This window comes from Podarcis filfolensis (genome assembly GCF_964270895.1).
Source record: "Podarcis filfolensis genome assembly, chromosome: 14".
Classification (NCBI taxonomy): Eukaryota; Metazoa; Chordata; class Lepidosauria; order Squamata; family Lacertidae; genus Podarcis; species Podarcis filfolensis.
In genome coordinates this window covers 43,294,625-43,317,618 of record NC_139616.1, presented here as the reverse complement: position 1 = coordinate 43,317,618, position 22,994 = coordinate 43,294,625, and the positions used below count along the sequence as shown (strand labels likewise).

Here is a 22,994-nt window from a genome sequence, read left to right as displayed (position 1 = left end):
GGGGCTGAGGGACAAATTCAGTTTCCATTTAATGCCAAATCTATCATTCGCACATTCTAAAACAAATTTGTGAACTGAAACACAGCCGTCCTTCTAGATTCTCCCTTTTCGGAATTTTGTAACACAGTTCTCCAACGAAACAATGTTTATAAAAATGCATTGGTTAGCAGAAAGCATACATAAAAAAATCAATGTGTTAGTAAGAGAAATCGGGATTTTTAAAGAAAATAAAATGGCCTATAGCTGCAGAAATGTGGAGAACTGAATTTAAGGTGGGGAAAAGTGAGAAATGGAGAGAAGTGAAATTGACAGATCCCTTCTTCCTTACCTAGGAGCAAGCCCCTTTTTAAATGGTGGGACTTGCTCCTGAGAAGGCATGGGTATGGATTACACCAGTGCTTTTCTTCTGGGGGGACGCATACCCTTAAACATTTTTTACTTTTGTACATTTACTGTATTTATTTTTCCCAATTTGAACTATAAAATGGTGATTTTCTTGAGTCAAAATGAGAGTAACCCTAAACATTTTTTAGGGGGAGAAAGCACTGGCTTACACCATTAGGATGCTTTTATACTAGATGGTCTGGATGAAATCTTCATGGGAAGATGCTTTGTATGAACTGGATTTTAGCATGAAGCAAAGCACAAATTTGAGAAGGGGAAAAATGAGAAGCTGAGACAAGTAAGATGGACAGGTCCTTCTGTCCGTAGCAAGAACAGAATGCTGAGCTAGCTATCGGGGCTGATTCAGCAGAGTTCTTAAAAAAGGACCGCAGTTTCTGCATCCTGACATTTCTTCTATGTGACAGCATCCTTGCTTTGTGTGCCGGACCCCAAGGAGTACCACTGGACAAGCCAAGGAGTCACGGTTGTTGACAACATGGACGACGGAGAGGAACTGCTTCTCACAGATGTAAGTTTGCAAAGGCAGCACCTGTTGCATTTTATCCACCCCCCGCCCCCCACTTTTGAGTGTTTTATTGATTGAAAACTTTATAACAGAAGTGTACAATAGATATTAGGGGACGCGGGTGGCGCTGTGGGTTAAACCACAGAGCCTAGGGCTTGCCGATCAGAAGGTCAGCGGTTCGAATACCCGGGACGGGGTGAGCTCCCATTGTTTGGTCCCTGCTCCTGCCAACCTAGCAGTTCGAAAGCATGTCAAAATGCAATTAGATAAATAGGTACCGCTCCAGCGGGAAGGTAAACGGCGTTTCCGTGCGCTGCTCTGGTTCGCCAGAAGTGGCTTAGTCATGCTGACCACATGACCCGGAAGCTGTACGCCGGCTCCCTCGGCCACTAAAGCAAGATGAGCGCCGCAACCCCAGAGTCGGTCACGACTGGACCTAATGGTCAGGGGTCCCTTTACCTTTACCTTACAATAGATATTATTGTGGCAGCTAGACTGATGACTGGGGGCGGCCGCCGAGACCATATAACACCAGTCCTGAAAGACCTACATTGGCTCCCAGTAAGTTTCCGATCACAATTCATAGTGTTGGTGTTGACCTTTAAAGCCCTAAATGGCCTTGGCCCAGTATACCTGAAGGAGCGTCTCCACCCCCATTGTTCTGCTCGGACACTAAGGTCCAGCGCCAAGGGCCTTCTGGCGGTTCCCTCACTGCGAGAAGCCAAGTTACAGGGAACCAGGCAGAGGGTCTTCTCAGTAGTGGCGCCCGCCCTGTGGAACACCCTCCCATTAGATGTCAAAGAGAAATACAACTACTTGACATTTAGAATACACCTGTTCAGGGAAGTTTTTAATGTGTGACATTTTAATGTATTTTTAATCTTTGTTGGAAGCTGCCCAGAGTGGCTGGGGAAACCCAGCCAGATGGGCAGGGTACAAATAATAAATTACTATTACTATATTATAGAGAAAATGAGAAATACAAAATAAACGGTTCTTCATTCTTTAACTAATGCACGCTTTGTACATCCATTTGTGATTAAATTTTTCAAGACCACCGATCTTCCCCTTGCATTCCCGAATTACCGGTAAATTCCTTAAATACGCACTTAAACTTTATTTTCTCCATATTATTTGACTTAGCATAAATTTTATTTTATACGGTTACCCTCTTGACACACCGAAGCTCAGTCAAAACCTGCCAACGAATTGATCTTTTGACAATGTTCTTTTACATAAACTCCATATATAACCCATTCTCTGGAAAAAAAATGGCTGTAACATCTCTTAGCCTTGCTAATAATCTCGACAGTTCGGCAAACTCTCTTATTTTATTTTGCCAGTCTGTTTTAGATGGGGTATCCTCTCCCTTCCAATCTTTTGCGATTAGAATTCTGGCAGTGACTGTAACATACGTAAGGGCTCTCCTGTATTTTGGGGGGATTTCATTTCCCATAATTCCTAGCAGGAAGGCTTCAGGCTTTTTTTAAGGGAAGGAGCATTTGAACATTTTCTTAAGCTCATTGTAAATCATTTCCCAAATGAGCACCTGTTGTATTTTGGGTGTAGGAGGGAAATGGCAGCAAAAGATGGCAGCCTAAGGGCTATAAGCACAGCTTGGCAGTCTTTAGCCTCGCTCAGATACGTTAAGGAAATGAGAGGGCAGGGGAGGGGAGTGTAATCAAGTCCACATAGGAAAGTGTCTCGTACTGAATCAGATTACTATTGCAGATGTTAATATTGTGCAGCTTGTAGCAACCAGATGGATAAAAACTGGCTCTCTTTTTTTGGAATGAAGCTTTTCCCAGACCCGTTAGATATTATTCAAAAACTTTCCTTGCGGAACTTTCTTCAAAACAGAACAAAAGCACCAAAGCTATACCCAAATCATTCCATAAAACATATTCTTACCCAATCATAGGCTCAGCATCTTCTTAGGAATAAAATAACATATAATCAGAGTTGACAAACATGGCGCTCTCTCTCTCTCTCTCTCTCTCTCTCTCTCTCTCTCTCTCTCTCTCACACACACACACACACACACACACACACACACACAGGCTCCATTAGCCTGCATTCCAGCCCCAAGACTACTGCGCTCCTGGAAAGGCATCTTACTCCCACAGAGTCTGGGAACAAAAACTAACAGCAACTATCTTTCAAAGTGGAGATTTGCAATTCAATACCTTAATCACCTGATCTAAGGTTAAACACTCACATGTTAGCACGCAGAGAACAGCAACAGTTAATTATCAGCCCACAAAGGAGCTCAGAGAGCCCTTTTTGCTGTTCCTTAGCTTCAATGGAATCTTCCAGTTAAACCCTTTCAGCAATACAGATAGGCATTCTCCATTTCAGGGTCAATTAAGCAATTATACTTAACAATCACTGGCCCACATACTTGGGCATTGCTTACACCCACAGTATCCAACCTTTTTAGACTCACAACCCACCTTTAACCCAAGCATGCACTGGGGGCCCTATTATTATTTTTCCCCTCCTCCTCCCTTCGTCTCCTATTGCTGCTGCTGCAGACCACCTTAGATCAGGATGCCACCATTTGAGGGGCTTGACTGAGCCACCAGTCAAAGACCAGTGGTCTACACTGATCCAGGTTCTCAGGCAGGAGTCTTTGCCAGGCCTACCTGGGAATGCCAGGGATGAAACCTGGGATCTTCTGCATATAGAGGAGATGCTCTAGAACAGCCTTTCTCAACCTGTGGATCCCCAGATGTTGTTGGACTACAACTCCAATCATCCCTAGCTAGCAAGGCCAGAGCTCAGGGATGATGGGAGTTGTAGTCCAACAACATCTAGGGACCCACAGGTTGAGAAAGGCTGCTCTAGAATGAAGCTACAGCTCTTGTACTGTTCTCTACCTATTTATTTTCCCAGAAGCAAATGAGAATGTTTCTTTTCAACATGCCTCCAGGAGTTGAGGGGTTTTAAGCTTAATTATTCCAGTTTCGATGGTGGTGGTGATTGAACTGCTGGCTGTAATATCTAAATTGGAGCGGGTGTGTGTGTGGAGTGCTTTGACACCTATTGAGAAACGGTACACAAGGTTTGGAAATGATAATGATTCCTCTCTTCCAGGTGGCCTTTGATGTCCTAGGCTTCACTCAAGAAGAGAAGATAAGTGTTTATAAGCTGACTGGAGGCATAATGCACTTCGGCAACATGAAATTCAAGCAGAAGCCAAGAGAGGAGCAGGCAGAAGTTGACACCGCTGAAGGTAACAGAGCGGGGAGGAGCAGCAGGAACCAAGTGGCCATCGGAATGGGGAACCCTTGGCCTTCCAGTTGTTGCGGGACTACAACTCCCATCGTCCCTGGCCGTTGGCCGTAGTGCCTGGGGCTGATGGGAATTTGAGTTCAACAACATCTCAAGTGCCACACCCTCCCCAACTAAATAAGGGATGCCGGTCAAATCTCAAATTCAAAGGAATTCACTGTTTTGCAACTCAGAGTGTTGACATTATGTAAAATAATGGACTATGCAGAACTGGCAAAATTAAGAGAATCTGATGATGATTGTTTTGTGGAAGAATGGAAGCCTTTTTTGGACTACTTTGGGTTTGAGCTATGAGCCACATAAGTAATTACAGTGGTACCTCTGTTTTTGAACGTAATCCATTCCGGAAGACCGTTTGAGTTTTGAAACGTTCTAAAACCGAAAATTCAATAGCCGACAGCTAGGCCTCAGGATCTTGCACTCAGTGGAAGCTGCGTGGCATGTTCGACTTCTGAGGCGTGTTCAAAAACCAAAGCGTTTACTTCTGGGTTTACGGGGTTCGGAAACTGAAATGTTCGACAACGGAGATGTTCAAAAACCTAGGTACCGCTGTAGATTATAGTATTGTGGTTATGATTTTAACAGGCAGAAGATAGGGAGAAGCAGAAGTGGAGAAACAACAACATCAAGTGGAAAATGGGGTGGGAAGTTGATAAAATATGAGGGGGGGAATTGTTTGTTGGATTGTAGATGTTTAAAATGTTGAAACTTAATAAAATATAATTTTTAAGAATGTAGTTTAAAACCTTAATTAAACATGTGGTTGATGGCTTATTCACATTTCCGTTTGCTCTGCCTCTTCCCCCAGGAAAGCCCACAGTTTAGTGCTGAATCTGAACGAACTGCAGTTGGGTTTTCTGTGGATTGTTCTTTGCTCCGATTTAGCACTAAAGAGTGAATTTTCTGGGGGAAAGCAAGGGGGCAAAGACAAAACCGCTTGGACCTGTGCTATCTAGGCATGGGGGAAGCGGAAGTATGAACAAGCCCTTAGCCATATTGGACTTACTTCTGCGCAGGCAGGCAGTGTCTGTGCTTGTGTTGTCCTTTCTGCAACAGCGGCCTAGCAGAACTTGCAGAAATGGTTGTGGTTTCTTTGTCTGAGGAAACGGGGGCCTTCGTCATGGCCAGTAGTTTGCTCCCCTTCCGATTAATCTGTGCCTTTGGTCTTTTGGCAGTGGCCGACAAAGTCGCCCACCTCATGGCTCTCAACTCTGGGGAACTCCAGAAGGGCATCACCCGGCCCCGGGTGAAAGTGGGCAACGAGTTTGTGCAGAAGGGGCAGAACATGGACCAGTGCCACAACTCCGTCGGTGCCCTGGGCAAAGCCGTCTACGACAAGATGTTCAAGTGGCTAGTCGTCAGGATCAACAAGACCCTGGACACCAAGATGCAAAGGCAGTTCTTTATCGGAGTGCTGGATATCGCTGGCTTTGAAATCTTTGAGGTACAGGGAAACTAGGAACAGCTCTAGCGGGAGGTTTGCAGGTGGGGTCTGTCCCAGGTCTGTGCTCTATGGAGCAGTCGGAGCAACCAGTTTATATACCTTCTTCCCCTGCTGGGCTGTGCACATGCATCCAGAGACTACGCCTTCAGGGAAGCAGCCTCTGCTCTTCCCTCTTCAGTCCTCTCCTGGTCCTGGGAGACAGTGGTGCAGGAGAGGGTGGAGAAGTACCCTGCCGTTCATTTGCTTGACCTGCCTCTCCCTCCTCTTTGTCCAACCCCTCCTGTGCTCCACCCTCCAGCTCTGAAACTCCCCCTGCTATTCCCTCCTGGCTGGTGAGGTAAAGGTAAAGGGACTCCTGACCATTAGGTCCAGTCGTGGCCGACTCTGGGGTTGCGGCGCTCATCTCGCTTTATTGGCTGAGGGAGCTGGCGTACAGCTTCCGGGTCATGTGGCCAGCATGACTAAGCCGCTTCTGGCGAACCAGAGCAGCACACGGAAACGCCGTTTACCTTCCCGCCATAGTGGTACCTATTTATCTACTTGCACTTTGATGTGCTTTCGAACTGCTAGGTTGGCAGGAGCTGGGACCAAGCAACAGGAGCACACCCCGTCGCGGGGATTCGAACCACCGACCTTCTGATCGGCAAGTCCTAGGCTCTGTGGTTTAACCCACAGCGCCACCCGCGTCCCTCCTGGCTGGTGAAGTTCCCTGCAATTCACTGCCCCCTTCTGCCATGTCAGACTCCAGCCCCCTTTCCCATGGCGCACACTCGCCCGCATCCTGCCAGCCCCTGATGCAGGCCTTTGTTTCTATTCCCTTTGCAGTTCAACAGCTTTGAGCAGCTCTGCATCAACTTCACCAACGAGAAGCTGCAGCAGTTCTTCAACCACCACATGTTTGTGCTGGAGCAGGAGGAGTACAAGCGAGAAGGGATCGACTGGGTCTTCATCGACTTTGGTCTGGATCTGCAGGCTTGCATTGAGCTCCTGGAAAAGGTGAGTGTTAAGTTGTGGGTGAACATATCAGACGACACAGCGATTCTTCAAACAGCTCTTGTTTATTCACAGGCCAGGACAGAACTGAGCTGAAGGGCTCAGTCAGCCTGCTTATATAGAGCTCCAGTACCACGTTACTGTAACAACTTTCTAAAACCATCCAATCACTGAATGTCAGTTTCGATTCTTCATTTGCATAACTATCTACAGTATCCCCCTGCTGGCCCAGGGTGAGAACTTCAGTACATAACAGTGAGCCCCTCTCACCAGTCTGCAGAATGGCCGGCCTCTGGTGGCTTAGCAGAGCTGGCCCAGCCGTGAGGCAAGTGAGGCCGCTGGTTCAGGCGGCAGAACTCGCCCCCTCAGGCAGCACACCCGTGGAGGCCCCACCTGCCCCGCTGCCTACACCAGCGACTGAGAAGTGCCGCCGCCATCAGCGCCAATTTGAGGCAAGATGGCGGCCATTTTGGATGAGATTTCACCCCAAATTGGCACGATCTTGCCCCAAATGGGCACCGATGGCGATGCTACTTCACCAGCTTCAGGTGGGGCAAGGCACATGGCAGCAAGGCAAAGCAGTTCTTTCTGTTTCGCCACAACCCTGCGGCTTAGCCTGCTGAGGTAGTGCTGTCTGCGCAGATTCTTAATATTCATCGCTCCCTCCACATGTCCTTATTTTTTGTGCATTCATGATAAATCCCTACTCTGCCCGGACACTGAGGTCCAGCTCTGAGGGCCTTCTGGTGGTTCCCTCACTGCGAGAAGTGAGGCTACAGGGAACCAGGCAGAGATCCTTCTCAGTGGTGGCGCCCGCCCTGTGGAACGCCCTCCCACCAGATGTCAAGGAAATAAAGAACTATCTGACTTTTAGAAGACATCTGAAGGCAGCCCTGTTTAGGGAAGTTTCTAATGTTTGATGTTTTATTCTGTTTTTAATCTGTTGGGAGCCACTCAGAGCAGCTGGGGAAGCCCAGCCGGATGGGCAAGGTATTATTTATTTATTTATTTATTTATTTATTTATTTATTTTCACTGCTGGTTTTGCAAACACCAAGGAGGACTTAATTAAATCCAGGGCTAGTTTGTGTGTGTGTGTTTGTGTGTGTGTGTTTTCTTACTGGGTCCTCCTCCTCTCCAGCCCATGGGCATCTTCTCCATCCTTGAAGAGCAGTGTGTGTTCCCCAAGGCAACTGATGCTACCTTCAAGGCTGCTCTCTACGACAATCATCTGGGGAAGTCCCCCAACTTCCTGAAGCCCAAAGGAGGCAAAGGCAAAGGGGCTGAAGCCCACTTTGAGCTGGTGCATTATGCTGGCACCGTGAGTATTATTATTATTATTTAATAAAATTTGTATACTGTTATAAGAATTCTAAGGTCTCAAATCTAGAATAAATGTTCATTAATGTACAAGGCAAACACATAAGTATATAAACCACATGTCTGAAATGAGACTTGTATCTCAGCAACATCCTGAGGGCACCAGGTTTTGGAAGACAGAGCTAGGTGTTGAGGTCATGTAATTCCTGAGTGCCACCATGCCCACTTTTTTCTCTCCTTGTTGTCAGGAGTTCAGCCTAAACTCGAGTAGGACTCTGGCAGAGACACATGCCTGACTGGCATGTTCCCTCCCTCCTGGTCGATCGTTCAGGAGCTTCATAAGCTTTCTTCAGCCCAAACATCACAGCGACTGATGCCAACCGACACTGGCACACTTAGAGATCCACAGAGTTTGTGCATCATGCGCGTGACAGACCTCAGTAACTCAGCATTTTGGCTAATCTACTTTATTTACATATAAACACACACGGAGCACTGCAACATGGCTCCCTCTCTCTCTAGCATCAGACAGCAAAGAAAAAAAGGACAAAGGACAATAGTCCCACTTCACAGTAACACAAACATCCTGTCTCCGTCACTTCCCACTCTGTGGAGTCAAAACATACAACGCCATGTGAAAGACAACAATCCCATGACTGCAATCACGGAGCAGGAATTCTAACACTTTCTTGCTCCAGGTGGGTTACAATATCACCGGGTGGCTGGAGAAGAACAAGGACCCCCTGAACGAAACGGTGGTGGGCTTGTTCCAGAAGTCCGGGATGGCCCTGCTCTGCACTCTCTTCAAAGAAGAGGAGGCCGCAGGTGCGTAGATCTCTTTGCTTGCATTTCCTATCCCAAACCCAGCAAACAACTCCGGTTAGGTTGTCCTATTTCCTGCTCACAACAGCCCCACCAGGTAAGATTAAGCTGAGAGAGCGTGACTTGACCAAAGTCTCCCTGGTACGGTGTTCCGTCCACTATACCTGGTGTACTTCAGATATTGTGGACTGCCACATCCATCAGGCAGTGTGGCGAAGTGGTTAGAGTACTGGATTCAGACCTGAGAGAAAGGAGTTCTAGTCCCCACTCTGCCATGAAGCTTAATGCCTGACTGTCTCTAAGGCTAACCTCCCTCACAGGGTTGTTGTGCTGCTGAGCTATGTGGCCCCTGTCCTTCCTTGACAGACAGTTCAGTCAGTAGAGCACAAGACTCTTAATTTTAGGGTTGTGGGTTCAAGACCACACTGGGCAAAAGATCCTTGCACGGCCAGGAGTGGGCCTAAATGACCCACGCAGTCGCTTGCAACTCTACAGTTCTACGATTCTGTCAACTTGGAAATCTGTCTGCCTATGAATGTTGTTGTTGTTGCAAAGTCACATTACCAAAACCCCACCAGAAACATTGTTTCTGCAAGTACAGTCGTACCTTGGATCCCGAAGACCCTGGAACTTGGACGCTTTGACTCCTGAACGATCGAAACCCAGAAGTGATTGTTCCGGTTTGTGAACGTTCTTTTGGAACCCAAATGTTTGATGGGGCTTCCACAGCTTCTGGTTGGCTGCAGGAGCTTCCTGCAGCCAATCAGAAGCCACGATTTGGTTTTCGAACAAATCTGGAACGGATTCCGTTTGACTTCCAAGGTACTGTACTGTACTGTACTGAAATGGCCTCCTTAGTAACCCCTCAGCTTCTGAGATGAAAATAGGGAAGCATCCTAGGTTTTGTGTATGCATGAATTTATTTCCATATACGCTTGAATCATCTTCAGTTCCATGTTTTCCTCAGCTGGAACAACCAAGAAGCAGAAAAGGGGGTCCTCTTTTATGACTGTCTCCAACTTCTATAGGGTAAGTCTCACCTGGTAAGAGAATGTACCAACAACCAAAACACAAACAGTGAACCCCCCCCCCCAGGCAGCTGGTACATTGGGTATACATAATCATTAATAACATATTCAAATCAACCATATGTACAATTTTATATATGTTAACACTCCTCCATCCACAAGGTTTACTTAACTTTTAACATTTTAATTGCCCCAAATTGTTCAAACCTACCCAAATAATTCAATATCTTCTCAAACCAATTCTCCTCTTTCTCATTGACCTTAAACCCTTTCATTCTGTGTATCTTCACAGATATTCTAAAATTATAATATTATTCAGTTTTTTCCTCCATTGGTTCACCCCTAGCTCTTCTGCATTTTTCCAATTACTCGCTATAACCCGTCTGGCTGCAGTTACCATCAATTTTACCCATTTACATTCCTCTTTTGTTTTTAACTCGGTGCTACTAATAAGAACCATTAATTTAGCTATTCCCACCTTCCTACCCACAATTCCCGATATTTCTAAATTCTCACCTGGTAAGGGAACTCCACATCTGTCCTCGGCATCAGTGGATAGCCACGTGGCACTTCTTTTGCTCCTGTGGGGTGTGTGTGTGTGTGTGTGTTGAGGGTGGCAGCAGTCTGAGAACCAGCCAGAAACCCAGCAACTGGTGTGGTGACCTACAGTCGTGGAGCAGGGATGTTTGGCTCTGGCAGGCCTTCAGGATTGCTGGCAGGAAAAATGGAGGCATCCCTGAACCAGGCCAAGTTCAAGGTATTACCATTAGTGTATCAATGGCAGCCCTCCGCTGCCTTGTGAGATATCTTCAGGAGAAGAAAAGGCTAAGGAATCAACCCTACACAAATCCAGAGTGGAGACCCTAAGACGGTTGGATGGCTCCTTGTACGCCTCCTTCCGGCAACTTCTGCAGCCGAGCTGGTGCCAAATGTCTTGCTCTGCTTTCCTTTGGACCACATCAGCCAGGCTGAGAGGGGGGTCTTGTCATCTGGTCAGCCCAGGACTTCCATACACCTTGCCCAGGTTTGCGCCCAGGAGAGGTTACTTTGGTGCTGCTAACGTAGCAGTTTGACTTCACCCCTGGAAGCGCACTCCATTGTCTCTCGAGAAAGACGGGTGCCCACAACAACCAAGCCCTTAACAACTTGGGACCGGTTTACCTGCGAGATCGCCTGGCACCATGCCCCCTCGGCTGCTTCTGTCTGACACAAAGCCGGCACTGTGACAAATGTCACAGGATACCCGTTTAGCATTTGTAAGAAATTGATTGCTTTGTGTGGCAGGATCCGCCCTTTGGAACTCCCTGCCTATTGATCCCAGGCAGGTGCCTTCACTGTACACTTTTCTGCACCTGCTAAACGCATTTTTCCTTAGACAAGTCTGCCTGGATATGCAGAATGCTGATGCGTGCCTTAATCTGATTTTAATTTTTCTGAATGTTTTATATAGTTGTTTTTAACAGTTTTCACCAATGAATTTACATTTTTGTGTAAACCACCTTGAGGTGCCGCCTTCTTCTTCTTCTTCTTCTTCTTCTTCTTCTTCTTCTTCTTCTTCTTCTTCTTCTTCTTCTTCTTCTCCTTCTTCTTTATCTTCTTCTTCTTCTTCTTCTTCTTCTTCTTCTTCTTCTTTGCAATCAAGCAGTGTATAAATTTTATGAAATGAATGCAATATTCTCCCCCCACCTGACTACTGCCCCATTCCATTTCCTCTTCCTGTTTCAGGAGCAGTTGAACAAGCTGATGACCACCTTGCACAGCACAGCCCCTCATTTCGTCCGCTGTATCGTTCCAAACGAGTTCAAGCAGTCCGGTACGGAGCTTTGCTGTTCTTCTTTCCCTTTTAAAAATTGTAAATATAAAAAAGAATATAAGAGAAAGGTAAAGGTAAAGGGACCCCTGACCATTAGGTCCAGTTGTGACCGACTCTGGGGTTGCGGTGCTCATCTCGCTTTATTGGCCGAGGGAGCCAGCGTACAGCTTCCGGGTCATGTGGCCAGCATGACTAAGCCGCTTCTGGCGAACCAGAGCAGCACATGGAAATGCCGTTTACCTTCCCGCCGGAGCGGTACCTATTTATCTACTTGCAGTTTGATGTGCTTTCAAACTGCTAGGTTGGCAGGAGCAGGGACCGAGCAACGGGAGCTCACCCCATCGCGGGGATTCGAACCGCCGACCTTCTGATCGGCAAGCCCAAGGCTCAGTGGTTTAACCCACAGCGCCACCAGCGTCCCATAGGTATATAAGGAGGGTTGGTTAAATAACCATTCAGCACACCGTAAATAACAAACGAAAGAGGAGAAGGAATGTCATCGGTTCTAGGCCAGATAATTTTTAAAATTCGTTTATTTGATCATACTTCTGTACTGCGTGCATTCAAAGGAATATCACAAAGCAGTTTACAAAAGTAAAATGCATTTTAAACCAATCCCACAGTCTAACAGGGCAAGAAGAAGTCCAGTCCTAATTTTCTAGGAAAGCCCGAGAAAACAAACAAGCAGTTACTAAAATAATGAATAAGTCATGCATCCTCTTCCATTTTTTTCTTTCCAGAAAGATGCAGCAGCTATCCATTCCTATCAGACACATGGCCCTTTCTTGCACAGATATAATGGTTGTTTAGAATTTGGGATGCTGCTGTTATGAATGAGTTAAGTTGACTTATTCATATCAGCAAGCATCCCTAATTCTAAACAACCATTTGGGCAGGAGACATTATTTTCTCCCAGTGTTGTCCCAGTTGACTTGGGAAGGGGGTCAGTTGACTGCATTCAGGCTGAAACGTCTTGTTCCATGGAGCATCGTCCACTTGGCTTGGTGAATTGCTATGAGAAGCAAAGCATCCGAAAGTCTGGCTCACGGAGGCTTTGATTCTAGACCTTTTCCCTCCAGCGCTCCACCATTTGCTTGAGCGCCTCTTCTTTAGTTTTCAAGGTAGCATCCTAATTCACTCAGCCCTGACTGAGCCAGTCTCGTTCCAAGCAACAGTCCCGCAGCAGTTTTTGCTCTTGCAGCCATGAAATGGAAACGTCGTGCTCTGTCTTTTGCAGGTGTGGTGGATGCGCACCTGATTTTGCACCAGCTGGCCTGTAACGGCGTTTTGGAAGGTATCCGTATTTGCCGGAAAGGTTTCCCCAACAGGTTGCAGTACCCTGAGTTCAAGCAAAGGTGAATATAATCATCAACACGCCATGCATTTTTAGGATGGGGATGGAATGCCTATTGCTCTCCTGGTATTGATGAGCTACAACCCCACCTGGCCTGGTTATTGGCCATGCTGGCTGGAGCTGCCAGTTAGATGGATTGCTTATAAAACAACAACCAGACTGAACAATATTCTCCTCCAGCCCCAGCAGAGCTAGGGGTGGAATGTTTGTTGCACCCACTTCTCAGTAGTAGCTGCTAAGGGGGTGCAGGTGTCATGGACCGATTGGATGCAGAGGAATGGTGGGAGGAACCAGCTGGTGAACCACCAGGGGGAAAAGGTTCAGAGCCAGGGGAGGGGTGGTGGGACGACGAGAAGTGGTCAGAGGGAGAAGAGAGAGAAGCTTGGGAGGAGGAGGTGTTGGAAGCTGATGAGGTAACAGGCCTTAGTGAGCAGGGAGAGTCTGTGGCAGAGAGAAGGCCAGAAACAGAGGCAGAAGCTGAAGCAGGAGAGGAGGGAGGTCAAGAGGCAGAGATGAGTCAGGCTGGTGAAGAGTCACAAGTGTCTCCTCCTCCTGCTGCAACAAGCTCCCCTCCGTCCTGGTCTCCCAGAACCAGAATCATCATCATCATCATCATCATCATCATCATGCTTTTATATTTATACACCGCCCATCTGGCTGGGTTGCCCCAGACACTCTGGGTGGCTTACAACAAATAACAACAACAACAACAACAACAACAACATCAAACATTAACAGTAACAATCAGATACTACAGCGGTACCTCGGGTTACATTTGCTTCAGGTTACAGACTCCACTAACCCAGAAATATTACCTCGGGTTAAGAACTTTGCTTCAGGATGAGAACAGAAATTGGGCTCCAGCGGCAGCAGGAGGCCCCATTAGCTAAAGTGGTGCTTCAGGTTAAGAACAGTTTCAGGTTAAGAACGGACCTCCAGAACGAATTAAGTACTTAACCCGAGGTACCACTGTATATGAAAAGTCGCAGTAACTTTAAAATAAGCAACTTATATCAAATAAAGCAATATTCGACAATCCTTTAGAATCCAAAAGCAAAGAGTAAAATTAAGCATCAGGAAATAATAATTAAACAGTTTATACTTACCAATTACAATAAAGAGTTACTAATTTATAATCAATAAAATAACAGCAAATCACAATGCATAAAATACCACAAAACATACAAAACCACACAAAAGGATCAGATTGAGAAACCAGGACACACAACCCATAAAATTATCTTTAAAAGCTATCCCTGAGCTACTCTCTTCCCAGCTGCTTCTCAAAGTCATGGTCTGGGGCTGGAGGGTGGGGCAAGGCAGATGGAAAAGACACTGCCGGCAGAAAGTCTCTCTCCCCTCAGAAGAGGGCTGAAGAGGGCGGAGGAGAGGTTGGTGATGTGCAGGCGCAGTCTCTGGCTGCTTGGGGGAAAGACCTGGAAAGATGGGGACTTAGGCGTCTGTGGGGAGGCAGGGACCTTCAGTCTCTGAAGCTGCTACATAGGAGCAAGTCTTACTGGAGATGAGCTGCTGTGCTCATTCGGCCTGACGCTCCTGTGTTGATGCTGTTTTGCTAATAAACTCCAGCTTGCTCAGTGTGATTTCCTGCTGGCTTGGTCCTGCCAGAAGGAGAGGCGTTGTGGCTCTCCAAGTATCTGAACCCAGCAGAACTTAGCACGAAAGAGAAGAAGGGGCTGTGGGAACTCAATGTGGTGAGATGAATGGCAGCAGAATTCATCCCATGTCCTGCCATGAAGCACTCCACGCCTTATCCCTCCTCTCTTGATTAGCTCCCGTGATTGGCTGGGTTGGGGAGCTGGCAGAGCAAGGCTGGTGCCCATCTATGTTGTCTTACTGGCTTATACTCCACCCCCCATCACTTTGCTTAGCTGTTCTGTGGCCCACCAGCCACCAGACTGTGGTTCTTGAAAGCCTCTCAGTGGCCCCTTGCGTCTTTCTCTTGTCAGGTACCAGGTGCTGAACCCCAACGTGATCCCTCAGGGATTCGTGGACAACAAGAAGGCCTCAGAACTTCTCCTGGGATCTCTGGACCTGGGAGAGAATGAGTACAAAATTGGGCATACGAAGGTACGGCAGGCTTCAGTCTGGCCTTACTTTTTCCCTCCCTCCCTCCCTTCCTTCCTTCCTTCCTTCCTTCCTTCCTTCCTTCCTTCCTTCCTTTCTTCTCTTTCTTTCTTTCTTTCTTTCTTTCTTTCTTTCTTTCTTTCTTTCTTTCTTTCTTTCTTGGTTTTCACATATTACATTACAACACAGATATACCAAAGCCAAAGCCAACACCATTTCCTCTCCATCCCCCCATAAATTTACATTTATATTTCCTCAATCCATCATGTTATTCTTTTCTCCTTCCTCCCACTCCCCTCCGCCCCCACTCGATTTCCTCCCCATTATACAATTTACAATAATCGTAGCATTCTACAATCGTCTCAGATCATCTGTATATTCTTCTTACCTTTCATTACTAATTTTTCTTCCATCCGGTACTTCACATTTTAATCTAGGCATATTAGCGTATCGTTTTTTGAGCAATATTTTGCCATGTATTCATCAAAGCATTTCCACTCCTTTTTCAATTTTTGATTCGACGGATTTCTTATTATAGCAGTTAATTTTGCCAAAATTAAATATTCATTTAGTTTACAAATGCAGTCCTCCTTTGTGGGTATAGTTTGTGACCTCAACCTAGCAGCAATCACTGTTCTAGCAGCCTTACTGTTCTCTTTGAGGGGAGCTGTCCCCCACCCCACCCCGTCCATGGCTTCTTGTAGAAGAAGTGATCTCTGTGACCTTCGAGAATCATATGTGAAACAGAGCTTTGCAGGGTGAGCTGGCGGTGTGATCATTCTCCTGCCAGTGTCTTGATGGGCGTGCTGCTTCTTGCTTTCAAAGGTCTTCTTCCGCGCTGGAATCTTGGCCAAGCTGGAAGACATGCGAGACGAGCGTTTGGCAAAGATCATGACCATGCTGCAGTGCCGGGGCCGGGGCTTCCTGATGAGGATTGAGTTCAAGAAGATGCTAGACAGGAGGTATAATAATAATAATAATAATAATAATAATAATAATAATAATAATAATAATAACAACAATAATAATTTATTATTTGTACCCCGCCCATCTGGCTGGGTTTCTCCAGCCACTCTGGGCAGCTTCCAACAAAGATTTAAAATACATCAAAATGCCACACATTAAAAACTTCCCTTCAGATGTCTTGTAAATGTCAGGTAGCTGTTTATCTCTTTGACATCTGATGGGAGGGCGTTCCACAGGGCGGGTGCCACTACCAAGAAGGCCCTCTGCCTGGTTCCCTGTAACCTCACTTCTCGCAGTGAGGGAACCACCAGAAGGCCCTCGGCGCTGGATCTCAGTGTCCGGGCTGAACGATGGGGGTGGAGACGCTCCTTCAGGTATACAGGACCGAGGCTGTTTAGGGCTTTAATGGTCAGCACCAACACTTTGAATTGTGCTTGGAAATGTACTGGCAGCCAATGTAGGTCTTTCAGGACCTGTGTTATGTGGTCTCAGCGGTCGCTCCCAGTCACCACTCTAGCTGCCACATTCTGGATTAGTTGTGGTTTCTGGGTCACCTTCAAAGGTAGCCCCACGTAGAGTGCATTGCAGTAGTCCAAGCGGGAGATAACTAGAGCATGCCCCACTCTGGTAGTGCTTCCCTTGCCCTCTGTATCAGCCCTTTGCTTCTTGGGAGAAACCCTTGTAGCTTGTGGTGCTGGGCCTGGCTAGCACAGTTCAATGTGGTGCCAGTGAAGGGGCTCTGTGAGCCAGGAAAGCCCACCCCAGTTTAAATCAGGGGGTGGGGAACCCCCAGTTTAAACTGGGAGATGGGGAACCCCCAGCCTGCAGGCCTAATTGTGTTTGGCAAGGGTCCTAATTAGGTCTGGCAAAGCCATTGCCCTCCAACACACATACCCCTGCCTCTGGCTGGATGCAGAGGAATGTTGGGGGCACCAGCTGGGGAACCCCCAAGGGAAGAAGGCTCAGAGCCCAGGGATTGATGGTGGGACGTTGATGAGCAGTCAGAGGCAGAAGAGGGAGCAGGAGGTGTCGGAAGCTGAAGAGGTAACAGGGTTTAGTGAGCAGGAAGAGGCTGGGACAGAGAGCAGTCCAGAGTCAGAAGCGGAAGCTGGAGAGGCTTGGGGGGGGGCAAGAGGCAGAGTTGAGATGGCTGCTGAAGAAGGCAATGGGTCTCCCCCTCCTGCTCGTACAAATGGCCCTCCTGCCTGGTCTCCCAGGACCAGAAGAGGTATGCAGAGGGCAGAGCAGAGACAGACTTTTGGCAGAGTCTCAGAAAGCTTGGGAAAGACCCAGGGGAGTAGGCGTCTTAGGGAGCGGTGGGGAGGAGTCCTCGCAATTGCCTCATTGGGGCAAGACCTACTGGGAAGAATTGCTGTTCTCACTAGGCCTAGTCTCCTGAGCTTTGTTTCTTTGAAGAAAGAGTTAATGTCACTGACGCCATGTTAGTTATCACTGACCTGCAACTGGCCCCCGCTTCAGGCACTGTCCCATATGTCAGTGGTTCTCAACCTGTGGGTCCCCAGATGTTGGATTACAACTCCCATCATTCCTAGCCAGCATGACCAATGGCCAGGGATGATGGGAGTTGTAGTCCAACAACATCTGGGGACCCACAGGTTGAGAACCACTGCCATATATGATGGCAGGTAAAGAAGTGGCTTATCTCAGCATCACTAGGGAGTTCCCCACTAATGTGCTGCTCTCGGCAGCGATCAGCTGATAGGTACCGTGAGCAGCCCCTGTATAGGCCAGCACCAATCAGCTGATTGGCACTGATGGGCACTGAGAGGGAGTCCCTTTGAGGTCGCCTCCGGATCTCGTGATGGTGTCAGGTGATGGACAGGTGGGTGGCTCCGCCCATCTAATAATGTAGTCCCATTGTAGGTGGGGGGTGGTAAGAATCTGCTGGTTGGGTTAAATCAAGGGGCAGGGAACCTAGGTCCCTCCAGGGGATGATGGACTCCGCAACCGGTTTTTCCTTTCCATTTCAGGCTGGGCCTGATGCTTATCCAGAGGAATGTGCGCAAGTTCTTGCAGATGCGGTACTGGGGCTGGTGGAAGCTGTATAACAAGGTGAGGCCAAGCAACCCAGCTCAGCATTGTGGGTCCAAGAGGGGAGGAGCTGGGTTGGTGACCAGGGCAATTCTGGAGAACAAGGAAACAGGAGGAGAATTGATCAGCCCCTTTGTTTGATGCTAAGGAGTCCCATTGTGAGTTTCGGTTAATTATTGACAGGGCAAAAGGGAAGGAGCCGCTTCCCATCTGAAGGAACGCCCTGAAAAGAAGCTGGGCTTTTGCAGTACAACATGGGAACCGTGTGAAGTGCAAAATGTATTTAAAAAAAAATAATTGCACAGCTTCATGAAAATGCCTTAGAGATTTGTTTCTATTAAGCAGTTTATAAATTTCATTCATTAACCAAAATAAGAGGTTTCCTTTCGTTCATTTCTATATTTAAAAATAAACAGGTATGTGGTTTTTCAGCAGAGAGACCCCAAAGCGGCTCACCATAAGTAGTTAAAATCCAACCTGAAAAACCCAAAATGGCTTGGATCCAGAGATCCTGTGAGCAAAATGCTGGTGGAATTGGGAGGAAGGCTATTCCCCCCCCCACTTAACCCCCCCCTTGCGCTGTAGTGTCATATTGAGGGAGATTCTTGTTATCTCTAGGAGCTTGGGATGGCGCCCACTGTTTGCTGCTCACGTGCCCCCATAATACTTAGAAATCCTGCATGTCTGGGCCTTTAAGTGACTCATTCTGTTTATGCCATAACCTCGTAGTTTATCACGCCTTGTTCTATTGAGTTGGCACTGTGTGAGGATGTTAATCTTTTAAGATAAGGCTGGAATAAAGCACCTGGAATAAGGGAGTTATTTCTGTTAACTTCCTGCCAATATTGGTGAGTCTTTCACCCTGGTGGGCAATGGATGTGCTACCCAGACACCAGCGACGGCTTATGTAACAGCATCAGTTACTTTGGTTGGAATGGATGTACAGTATAGTGTTGCAGGAATTTACGTATAGGTTGGGGGGGTTGCCCCTCCAGCAGATATTATGCACATGCAGCCCACTACCAATATCAGCACAATCACTTTTGTGACTTTTGTGATTTGTCGCCACAAAACACTTCATCGCAGTTTCTTCCTATCTATTCAAAGGGCCTCTGCTGCAGAGTACCAAATGTAACAATTCACTGATAAATATATCTATGTACTGGCTCACTGGGAAAACTTCAGAAATTCATATAGACATGTGAGCTCAGCTACTCAGCAGCCCCTCTGCCTGAGTGATAATTCCTGGCATCCTGATACCTGAGTGCTAGATAGGTAGCCATTCCAGAAATAACAAACCCACATGAAGACAAAAGGGTGTGATTAACTTGTCTGGGAAACAGGGAAATGTAAATATCTCTTTTGTTACACTTGATGGGTGTTTGGTGGAGGGCAAGGAGAACCATGGGGCAGCGTCCAGGATGCTCAGATTACTGCCATCAGACCTCCCCTTTCATGATGTAACTGTGATGTATGAGTGATGTAGTTTGGGGGGGTGTAACATGGGGATTAGCAGCTAATAAAAGTTTGGGGGCTCTTTTGTTCGGGGCTTCCATCTTGTTCCACCTTGTGGCAGGTGGGAGTCCTGTCGCGACAGTCTTCAATAAAGACCAAGCCTACTGGCTGCTGTTTTGCTCTGGTATTCCTGGCTGGTGTCCTTGGTTTTTTGTCCAAGGGAGCCCTCAGATTTCTCCGTTAACAATAGAAGCTGCCGAAACACATTTGTTAGGGAGAACTGCTGCACAGGCTGGACCTCGGAAGTTCTGTGCACCAGTTAACCCCCCCCCCCATACCATCTTCAGGCTTCACACCTGTTGTTGACAAAGTCCCCAGAAACCAAAGACTGAATAAGAGAATAAGAGTGCTTTGTAGCTTCTTTGGGCTATTTAATAAAATATTTAGCTTTCATCTGAATGTTCATTGTTCCAAATCATTTAAAAAATTGCCTCTTTGGCAATGCCTACATCTCTCTCACATCTGTTCCAGAAGATCCCGTGGAACAAAGTAGGAGGTGATGTTGGTTAGAGGAGGAACTGGCAAAGTTCACCTCTCTCTCTTGTTGCGTTCCAAAAGCAGAGGAAGGATTGGACCCTGATTAATAGAATACACACGAGGCTTGACCAGCAAGACTGTAGGAGGAGATGCCAATAATAATCCTGCCCACCCCTTGGCCCAGGTTGTTTTATTCACAAAAGAACTTTTTACACAGTGTTCGTAAGAACCAATCAGATTTCCTCTGAGCATTTCAAAAAAACCCCAGGTGGGGACAAAGTTAAAGTTAAAACTACAAAGATCTAATCTGAGCATGCATACATTCTGGGGTAAATAAAACAGGACTAGAGGAATGCATTCAGCAAAACCCTGGAGGTCATAAACAGGCAGGAAAGGAAGGAAGGATGGCAAGGAAAGAGAAGTATCTTTATCACCTCCTATGTGAAACTCTATTTCCTGGCCCTAAGATTAACAAAGCCAAGGAAAGGTACATCAAAGAAGCTACCTACTATCTTTATGACCCAGGATGCCTGGTGAAGCAACCGGCAACTGGTCTGTGTATTTAGAATGCTTATACGTGCCTGTCAGGCATAGAGAAAGCAAATGGCAGAGGTGCAGAGGCTTGTGGGATTCGATCAGAAATTATTGTCAATGAATCAAACCCAGTCAACGCGATGCTTTCATCGCGGATGCAATGGCTTGCTCCATATTTTCATAATTCCTCATAGCAATCCCACCTGACCCCCACACTCTCTCTCTCCCCCACATCAGAAGGACCCTCTGCTGGATAAAAGATCCTTCTGCAATGGAAAGGAACTTTACCGTTTGTGGAAGAGCAAGCCTGGATCTGAGAATTTTGATTTCCTGAGTTATTATGGCAAGGCAGAGATGGGCAACCTGCCTGCCCCCCTCCCCCCGATGCTCACTTTGTGGCCCCGGGTCCCCTTCCCCATAGGTCAAACCTCTGCTGAACGTGGCCCGGCAAGAGGAGGAGATGAAAGCAAAGGAGGAGGAGCTGAGGAGCGCCATGTCCAAGACGCAGGAGCTGATGGACCGGGTCAAAGAGCTGGAAGAAAAGACAAACACCCTCAGCCAGGAGAAGAATGACTTGACCATCCAGCTGCAGGCCGTGAGTCACCAAAACACTTTGCTGGGCAGGGGTGAGAAAGCTCTGGCTTGTGGGACCAACACGGCCCCCGGGCCTCTCTAGCTGGCCCTTGGAACTCTTCCCAGGCCACGCCTCCAATCTGTCTCGCATCACATCCTCATTTAGTGTTTTTGCTTGGCTGGAACTTGTCTTTGAACTCAAGTAATGACTTCAGATTGATGCATCTTGAGTGCTGCGAGATTCTAGGGGTTCCAGGCTCTTACGCAGGGTTCGTGTTTCTTTTGGAATGAGAGACAGCAGATATGGTGGTGTCTTTATGGGATACGTGGTTTGCCTAAACCAGGCTTCCTCAACCTTGGCCCTCCAGATGTTTTTGGCCTACAACGCCCATGATCCCTAGCTAGCAGGACCATTGGTTAGGGATGATGGGAACTGTAGTCTCAAAACATCTGGAGGGCTGAGGTTGAGGAAGCCTGGCCTAAACCTTGTCCACCACCCAAACACATTGGAAAGTTCTCCTGCTGTTTTGTCCCCCTCCCAAACTTGTGTAAGATGTTCTATAACAAATAGTTTGGAGGAGGGGGACTGAACATTAGAAGGCTCCATCTAGCCCAGCTGTCTCCTGTCCTGTGGCTTCCAGGAACTGACACTGCCTCCAGCTCAGGGGCATCGCAAGGGGGGTGCGGGGATGCTGTCCGCCCCAGGTGTCATGCCTAGCAGGGGTGACAAAATCCCCCCGGGTGGATTGGCATGGCAGCGCTCACACCCCCAGCGGGTGTATTTTCACGGTTGGCGCAATTGTCATTGTGAAAATCCACCTGCTGATCACGCAGATACGCCCGGCGATCATCCTGGCATCCTCCGGCGGATGGAGCTCACATCTCCAGCGTGTGGTTTTATGTGATCGGTGGCTGGAGTTTCGTGATTGGTGGGCGGCGCTGACAGCCCCTGCGGGAGGTGCTTGCTCCCCACTGCTGGTGGCGCTGTCGTGGTCTTATACGATCGTTGGTCGGATTTGCGTGATCTGCTTGCATATCTGTTTCTCGGCCAACCCTCCCTAAAGAAAAGCTCAACAGCTTTGGGGTACCCTCCCTAAAATAAGCTCAGCAACTCTTGGCAACCTTCCCAAAAATTGCAGTGTGGGGTGTTGATGGCATTTTAGCATTGTACTGCTGAGAGTGTATTAACTTATAGTCTCTGTGTGCGGTATGGGAGCTGCACAGTCAGGAAAAAAACAATGTTGTCCAGGGTTGTAAAGACTGTGGAGAGAATAATTGGGTGCACTCTCCCTACGCTGGATCAAATCTACGCTTCCAGGTGCCATAAGAAAGCTGCAGAGATAGTGCAGGATAGTGCGCACCCCGGAAATGATCCCTTTCAGCTTCTGCCTTCTGGAAGAAGGTACAGGGTTATAAAGACTAGGACTAGCCGCCTGAGAAACAGTTTCTATCCAAATGCGAATTTGGTTTTAAACGCAGTGTAAGGTAGTCTATGTGGGAGTATATTGTATTCAATTATGGGGTATCAGAGTTTTTAGGGGGTTAACCAGGCTGGGATAGCTGGGATAGCAGGCTTGTTTGTTTCTGAATGTCTGACATAGATTTTCAATTTGGTTGTTCTGTATGGGACAATGACAATAAAGATGATCGTATCGTGACGAAAATGTTTTCGCCCCGGGTACCACCTGACCTTGCTACGTCTCTGGTCCAGCTGTGGTGGCTCTGCATAGCCATCATTGCTGGTATCCATTGATAGCCCTCTCCTTCATCAATTTAACTAAATCCTCTTTTAAAGCCACCCAAATTGATGACCGC

The 22,994-nt window shown here is 47.4% G+C and overlaps 1 protein-coding gene across 1 annotated transcript in view; it reads left to right on the top strand.

The window, feature by feature from the left end:
* The window catches only part of MYH16 (myosin heavy chain 16), a 58,884-nt gene that overhangs the window by 11,643 nt on the left and 24,247 nt on the right, over positions 1–22,994 (top strand). The window contains exons 10-22 of the mRNA XM_083585559.1: positions 810–913; positions 4,007–4,145; positions 5,380–5,648; positions 6,474–6,644; positions 7,782–7,961; positions 8,659–8,785; positions 9,750–9,811; positions 11,536–11,623; positions 12,861–12,978; positions 14,945–15,065; positions 15,888–16,024; positions 18,020–18,101; positions 21,028–21,201. Coding sequence (XP_083441685.1) covers positions 810–913; positions 4,007–4,145; positions 5,380–5,648; positions 6,474–6,644; positions 7,782–7,961; positions 8,659–8,785; positions 9,750–9,811; positions 11,536–11,623; positions 12,861–12,978; positions 14,945–15,065; positions 15,888–16,024; positions 18,020–18,101; positions 21,028–21,201 — 1,772 coding nt within the window. The remainder of the gene's footprint in view (positions 1–809; positions 914–4,006; positions 4,146–5,379; positions 5,649–6,473; positions 6,645–7,781; positions 7,962–8,658; positions 8,786–9,749; positions 9,812–11,535; positions 11,624–12,860; positions 12,979–14,944; positions 15,066–15,887; positions 16,025–18,019; positions 18,102–21,027; positions 21,202–22,994) is intronic.